We start from the raw sequence: 7,500 nt of genomic DNA on the forward strand, positions 1-7,500 counted from the left end.
ACACGTGTGTGTGTGTGTGTTTGTGTTAGGCTTGGGGTGATGGATGATGTCACTGCCTGACACATCACTGCGATATCTCCCTATAAACACCATCATAGTTAGATAATCACCCATCTCATGTGTGTGTGTGTGCGTGTGTGTGTGTGTTAGGCTTGGGGTGATGGATGATGTCACTGCCTGACACATCACTGCGATATCTCCCTATAAACACCATCATAGTTAGATAATCACCCATCTCATGTGTGTGTGTGTGCGTGCGTGTGTGTTAGGCTTGGGGTGATGGATGATGTCACTGACTGACACATCACTGCGATATCTCCCTATAAACACCATCATAGTTAGATAATCACCCATCTCATGTGTGTGTGTGTGAGTGAACATGCGATTTGTTTTTAATGTATGCACCAGTCATTTCACATGACTTTGTACATGTTGGATAAAAGTTATATGACGTTAAAAATATAAAAGTTAAAACTGTAAGTGTGTGATTTCTGGCTGAAGAGTGTTTGAGTCAGTGCCCTCCACAGGTTCAGCATCCTGTACGTTCTCCAGCTATCTGGCCTCTGTCCTGGCGGAGTTGTGCAGTTTGTCAGGGGTGCAGGGACTGTCCTGCAGTAAAGGACCGTCACCCTAGGGCTGGGGAGTTTGTGGGAGCTTGGTGCTGGCTATACTGGCTGGCACTGTTGCCAAACTCGCTGGCAATTAATGGGTTAAAAAGTAATACAGTATTAACCCAATTACATTATTTTAACAAGGTAATCAGTTCAGTTAGATTGTAGATTAATGTTAAATTAAATTCAATCAGTTGTCTGTAATAATAGATTTTTAAAACATCTGTGCCATCCCTGCAGGGGTGAGTGAGTGTGTGTGTGTGTGTTTGTGGTCCTAAAGGAACCTTCCGGCCAAGTCTGTAGAGGAGGCAGAGAAGCACCAGCAGCAGTACGAGGAGATGGTGGCTCAGGCCAGGAAAAGAGGTGAGGGGTGACAGAACTGCTGGGGTTTTAGGGCCCTGGGGAGCAGGTGGATGTGTGAGTGTAAGCAGGAGACGTCTTGGACACTCTTTCTCTCTCAGAGCTGAAGGAGGCCCAGAAGAGAAGGAAGCAGTTTGAGGACCGGGTTAAATTGGAGGAGAGCATCGGCAATGCTGCCCTCACCTGGAACCAGGAGATACTGCCGAACTGGCACACCTTGTAAAACACACACACACACATATACCAGCGCCAGGAGATGCTGCCGAACTGTCACTGTGTTGGTTTCAGTTATCTTTAAAACACTGGCCCTCTGAGCGCTCCTCTCTGTGTTCACTCCTCCCTCTTCTCCAGGCGCTCCTCCAGGCGGGTGAGGGACTTGTGGTGGCAGGGAGTGCCCCCTAGTGTCCGCGGCAGAGTGTGGCGCCTGGCCATTGGCAATGACCTCAACATCACACATGGTAGTGTGTGTGTGTGTGTGATTGTGATTTTATATGGTGTGTTAGTTTGGCAGTAACTCCTGGTGTGTTTGTGTGTGTGTTTGTGTGTGTTAGGCATGCACATGGATTATTCTTCCTTTACTTGCATTCATTGATTACTTTAGCCTGCCTCGCCACCAGAGGGCATAAGATGCCCACATTTGGTGTACCTTGGCACAGTTCAGGGGTACAGCACCTTTCACCAGGGTACTAGAGGAGGAAACCCTAACTTATGATGTGTGGTTCTGCAGGACTAGGGCTGGACATGAATGTGGTAAGAGAGAAACACCTGAGGTTTTGTAGACTTACGTGTGTGTGTTTTTTTGTTTTTTGTTTTGTTTTTTTGTCCAGAGTTATTTAACATCTGCTTGGCAAGAGCAAAAGAGAAATGCAGCGCTGCTCCCACTACTGCTATCAGCACAGCAGGTGTGTGTGTGAGTGAGTGTGTGATCTTCTTTCTTGTCCCAATTGCACTTTTACACTCATTTTATATGTAACACACAACATGTATGTAAAGAATCACATGTATGTGATAAATATCATACATGCATGTATAATAAATATCATATGTATGTTCTAAATATCGTAACATGTATTCAATATATGTTATATGCATGTATTCTTATTTTATCAGCCTAGAATATATCTGTAGTATATTCACATATACATTTTGTAGTAATACTGTAGTATATTCACATACACATTTTATAATTGTGCTGTAGAATATAGACATTTTGTAGCTACTGTACAATATTCACATGTATGTTTTATAGCACTTTCCATGTACCTTAATCCTGTGTAAATGCAATGTAATGACAAATTTGATGTGATATAAATGACACGTTTATATGATGTTTTTTTTTTATTTTTATATAATATATATATCTAAAAAAAAAAAATAAAAAAAAAAATATATATATATATATATATATATATATATATATATATATATATATATATATATATATATATATATATATATATATATATATATATATATATATATATATATATATATATATATATATATATAATATATATATAAATATATATATATATATATATATATATATATATATATATATATATATATATATATATATATATATATATATATATATATATATAAAAATAAAAGACTTTGGTACCAAGCGTGTTTTGTGTAGACATTTTCCCTCTTAAAGTATCTTTTGAATGAACTTTGACCTTTTATTTGTTGTGTCCAGATACAGGGTCATCTCATGCCGACCGAGAGGCCAGTCTAGAGCTCATCAAGTTGGACATCTCTAGAACTTTCCCCAGCCTCTGCATTTTCCAGCAGGTAGATGCTTCCCTGCCTCTGGGGTGTTTGTGTGTGTGTGTGTGTGTGTGTGTGGAATTGAGATTGTTTTAGGATGTAGTTGATGTGAGGGTTGTGAGTTTGCTCCTAACACGTGTCGTTTGTGTATTTATTCAGAGGTGTCAGTAATGACAGTGTTCCTGTGTGCTACTCTGTTAAGCAATAAGAGCTTCATATTCTAATTAATATTAATAACATAATGTTTCTTTAAAGTCTTAACTGAGGAGAATAAATCTTCAAGGGCTGATCCGCAGTTAACTATATTAACATATTATCTTAACTATATTAATGAGATGTTATCTTGACTATAAATGTTAATTTACAGTGTTCTCTGTTGTAAAATTCAGTAGTTTTACATGTGTTTGTGTGTGTGTGTTTGACAGGGAGGCCCATACCATGATGTGCTCCACAGCGTTCTAGGAGCGTACACCTGTTACAGGCCTGATGTTGGATACGTACGTTTGTTTAGTGTCTTATATGAACACACACACGTGTGGTGGAATTTTGAACAAACAGCAAGTCAGACGTGATTAAAAGAGTAATTTAATAAAGAAAATAGGACACACAAAACACAGCTGTGTGAGAGCTAATGCTCGAAAGCCAAAGCTCTAAATGGGTAGACTGACTCTACTCCTTATATCTAAACTTCAACCTCCTCCCCAGGGAGGGGGTGCTCTGTGATCTTGTTTACGCACTCCCTGCTCCATTTGGTGATGAACATTCCTGCATATGCCAGGACGCTTCAAAGGACAGACACCATTTGCAAGAAAACAAAAGCCTAATCCCTCTTTATGACCCCTGCAGGTCACAACACATGCAGGTCATAAAGCAACATTCCCACAGTCATTTGTTCACACAATATACAGAGAGTCAGAGTTTGCAGACTAAACCATTCATATAGGATTATATGATGGAAAGGATTAACATGATTATATATGAATCATTACATATGAATCACATAATACATGATCAAATAATATTTTCCATCACACACGTTACATAAGAACACTCTGTCGTTGACTGACTTTCAATAAACACACGTTCAGTGTTCAGGGAGAGAAGAGTCCACTCAAAGGGAAACCTTGTAAAAGCGGCTGCTTTCTACCTCCAGACAATTCTTTTGTGTGTGATAGGGAGAATCTTGTGAAATTAAATACCTTTCTCTTCACAAGAGCAGAACCTGGTTTGTGTGTGTGTGTGTGTGTGTGTGTGTGTGTGAGTGTGTGTGTGAAAATCTATATGAGCATTTGACCCCACCGCTTCTTCCTGTTTACAAATGCTCTGCCTAGACCGCGTGCCTCACGTAGCTCGTGTGTGTACATTCAGTGTGATTCATTGCGTTAGTACAGAACTGATGGCACAGCCCTGCAGAGAGCTTGTGTTTGGTGTGTTATTCTGAGGTCACTTACAGACAACATCAGTGTCCCTTTACGCTCACTACAGCTGTGTGTGTGTGTGTGTGTGTGTGTGTGTGTGTGTGTGTGTGTGTGTGTGTGTGTGTGTGTGTGTGTGTGTGCAGAAGCACTCGATTGGCCAAGTTCAGTTAGATGTGTGATGTAATTGGAGTTCGCCTTAATTGACATTACAGAATATATCATAAGGATCATAAGGAAGAAGATACAATTAATTAAGATAAAAATCAATATTTAGCTCTGCAGGTGTACAGTGCCTCCTTCTGAGTGACTCTCCCTGATTCACATGTGGGCTCTTTTTTGTCTCTGTGTCGGTGTGTGTGCAGGTTCAGGGTATGTCCTTCATTGCAGCAGTGCTGATCTTGAACATGGACACTGCTGAGACCTTCATTGCTTTTGCCAATCTGCTGAACAAACCCTGCCAGATGGCCTTCTACAGAGTGGACCATAGCCTTGTGAGACACACACACACACACACACTCTCACTCAGGCCCCTTCTACAGAGTGGACCATAGCCTTGTGAGACCCACACACACACACACTCAGGCCCCTTTTACAGAGTGGACCATAGCCTTGTGAGACCCACACACACACACACTCAGGCCCCTTTTACAGAGTGGACCATAGCCTTGTGAGACCCACACACACGCACACACACTCAGGCCCCTTCTACACAGTGGACCATAGCCTTGTGAGACCCACACACACACACACACACACTCAGGCCCCTTCTACAGAGTGGACCATAGCCTTGTGAGATCCCCACACACACACACTCAGGCCCCTTTTACAGAGTGGACCATAGCCTTGTGAGACCCACACACACACACACACACACACACTCAGGCCCCTTCTACACAGTGGACCATAGCCTTGTGAGACCCACACACACCCCTGTGCACACACACACACACACTCAGGCCTAGCTGTGTGTCTCAGTCCTGCTGGCTGGGGTTGGCGGGTCCATGGTGTTATTTCATGACTCAGTATGAGTATCAGCCGCGTTCAGCTTTAGGACCTAATTCAGAAACGGGCAATGAAGGCAAGTCATCACGTGTGTGTGCGAGTGCGCATGCGTGTATGCATTTCACAGATTTTCTCACTTTATAAGAACTAAGCTGTATTATCTAACTGTTTATAACATAACTGTTTGGCTGGAGGTGAGATTTCTAAATGAGGGTGGTGTTTGGGTGGAGGTGTTGGCATATCTGCTGCATATCAGCAAGAACCATTGCTTCCTGAGAGTTCACCAGCTCTAAAATGACACACATCACCTTTCTTCAGAGAGTGTGTGTGTGTGTGTCCAAGCTGCAGAATCATTTATTGTTAGAATCATTTGAACAATTTAGTTTTGTGAGTCATTTATTAATATTAATAATACATTTATTAATATGTCAATAAAACACATACTGATATTCATATTAACATTTGTTATATTAACACATTCATATTATGTATTGTATATTATATTGGGTTTTTATTATATTGTATTATATATTATATAACTGTTTGATATAATAAATACATTTATTAATTTATAAATGTAACATACTGACATACTGATATTCATTATATAAACCTTATATTAACATGTTCATATTATTTATTATAGATTATATATTATAGAACTGTTCTATATATATATATATATATATATATATATATATATATATATATCATATAGAACTATCATATTGTACACTTTATATTCATATTGTATATTAACAGATTGCGAAGTCAGTTTATATTGAACTGTTTTTGCATGGGTTATAACTTGCCAGTTTCCAAGTATTTGCTGAATATGAACCATTAGCATGTTTGTAACGTGTGGAAAAGGTTTCCTTAATGTAAGGTTTGTTTTGTCTGTTCAGATGCTGACCTACTTTGCTGCATTTGAAGTGTTCTTCGAAGAAAATCTACCAAAGCTATTTGCACATTTTAAGAGTAACAGCTTGACACCTGATATTTACCTGATTGACTGGTACGTATTATCTCCTCGTCCTGAACCTCCCCACGTCTCTGGTAGAGACACAAACAGCATCAGGGGTTTTAAGGCATTTGGGTTTGAGTTCGGCAGACTTTGGTATGAGCAGAACAGGCAGCTCAGTACAACCCTGTAGCGGCACCTGATCCCGTCCTGTAGCGGCGCCTGATCCCGTCCTGTAGCGGTGCCTGGGCCCATCCTGTAGCTGGACTTATTAATGTGCAGCATATTGTCATGGTAGCAGGAGAACCATGTGTTGTTTAGGAGAGAAGATGCCAACAATGCCAACAACTCCATTACTCTTCACTCTTCATTATGTTCATGAATGTTTGACAGAATGCTGTGGTTTTTCTGGTAATTGCCTTACACAGGATGTTATATGTTTCAGATGTGGAAGTGAGATTAGGAACTTTATCTTTCTGAGCGGTTTCTCTTAAGTCTCACTTTATCTTAATGTGGTTAGTGTGAATAAGCTTTTTAATTCAAATAGTACAGTTTAAAAGTTTGGACACTCCTTAATGGTTGTATGTCTGTATTTTATGCTCTTAAGGCATTTGTTTTTGACACAAATATAAATGGTGGATGTTCACAGCCTTTATATGAATTGATTTCCGAATCAAACATATGCCTGATGAAGCTGGTTCAGGGAACGCCAACAGCGTGCAGAGCTGTCGTCACGGTAACTCCAACAGCGTGCAGAGCTGCCATCATGGTAACGCCAAGAGTGTCCTCGCAGTAAAGGGTGGTGACTTTGAGGAATGTAAAATCTAACACGGTCAATTCTGGTTTAACACAATTGCATCCATGTTATTTCATTGTTTTTGTAAAATGTAAAAAAGTGTTAAAGAGGAGGGGTGACTCGACTGGTAGGGTGTGCAGCATGGTATCGTTTCCACAACCCTGAACATCAAAGAAAAGAAAAAAAGAAAAGCCTTACAAATATTTTTGGGTTGTTTGTTTTTTACAAAAAATGTTTTAATTCTTTAATAGACTTTCAGAAATTATTTAATTTCTACTAATAAATGTAAAGATGCTGATAATATGCTGCTGGTTTTGTGAGGGAGAAGTGTAGAGGTTTCTGGAAGCTTCTCACCTACTTGATGTGGTTAGCACATCATTTAAAAGGTTGGGGGGTGTGTGTGTGTGTGCGTGTGTGTGTGTTCTGAAACAGCTTTTGCCATGTGTGACTTTTTCTTGCTTTTGCATGCTGTCAGTTTATTAGGAAATAATTTATTTATATATATTTATATGTTCATATCTGAGCGCGTTTGTGTGAGCATGTGTGTCACAGTTGCCTCAGAGCACATGTGTGAGGGGT

At 39.9% G+C, this 7,500-nt stretch overlaps 1 protein-coding gene across 2 annotated transcripts in view; it reads left to right on the forward strand.

Moving 5' to 3' along the window:
* tbc1d14 (TBC1 domain family, member 14) overlaps positions 1-7,500 on the forward strand; it is a 22,068-nt gene that overhangs the window by 8,390 nt on the left and 6,178 nt on the right. The window contains exons 6-13 of one of the 2 annotated variants that reach the window (XM_035519716.1): positions 892-974; positions 1,073-1,190; positions 1,323-1,429; positions 1,799-1,885; positions 2,674-2,768; positions 3,170-3,241; positions 4,525-4,653; positions 6,070-6,179. In XM_035519716.1, the coding sequence (XP_035375609.1) occupies positions 892-974; positions 1,073-1,190; positions 1,323-1,429; positions 1,799-1,885; positions 2,674-2,768; positions 3,170-3,241; positions 4,525-4,653; positions 6,070-6,179 (801 nt within the window). The remainder of the gene's footprint in view (positions 1-891; positions 975-1,072; positions 1,191-1,322; positions 1,430-1,798; positions 1,886-2,673; positions 2,769-3,169; positions 3,242-4,524; positions 4,654-6,069; positions 6,180-7,500) is intronic. The other variant, XM_035519717.1, reaches the window with a different exon arrangement.

Source organism: Electrophorus electricus, chromosome 19, assembly GCF_013358815.1.
Source record: "Electrophorus electricus isolate fEleEle1 chromosome 19, fEleEle1.pri, whole genome shotgun sequence".
NCBI classification, from domain to species: domain Eukaryota; kingdom Metazoa; phylum Chordata; class Actinopteri; order Gymnotiformes; family Gymnotidae; genus Electrophorus; species Electrophorus electricus.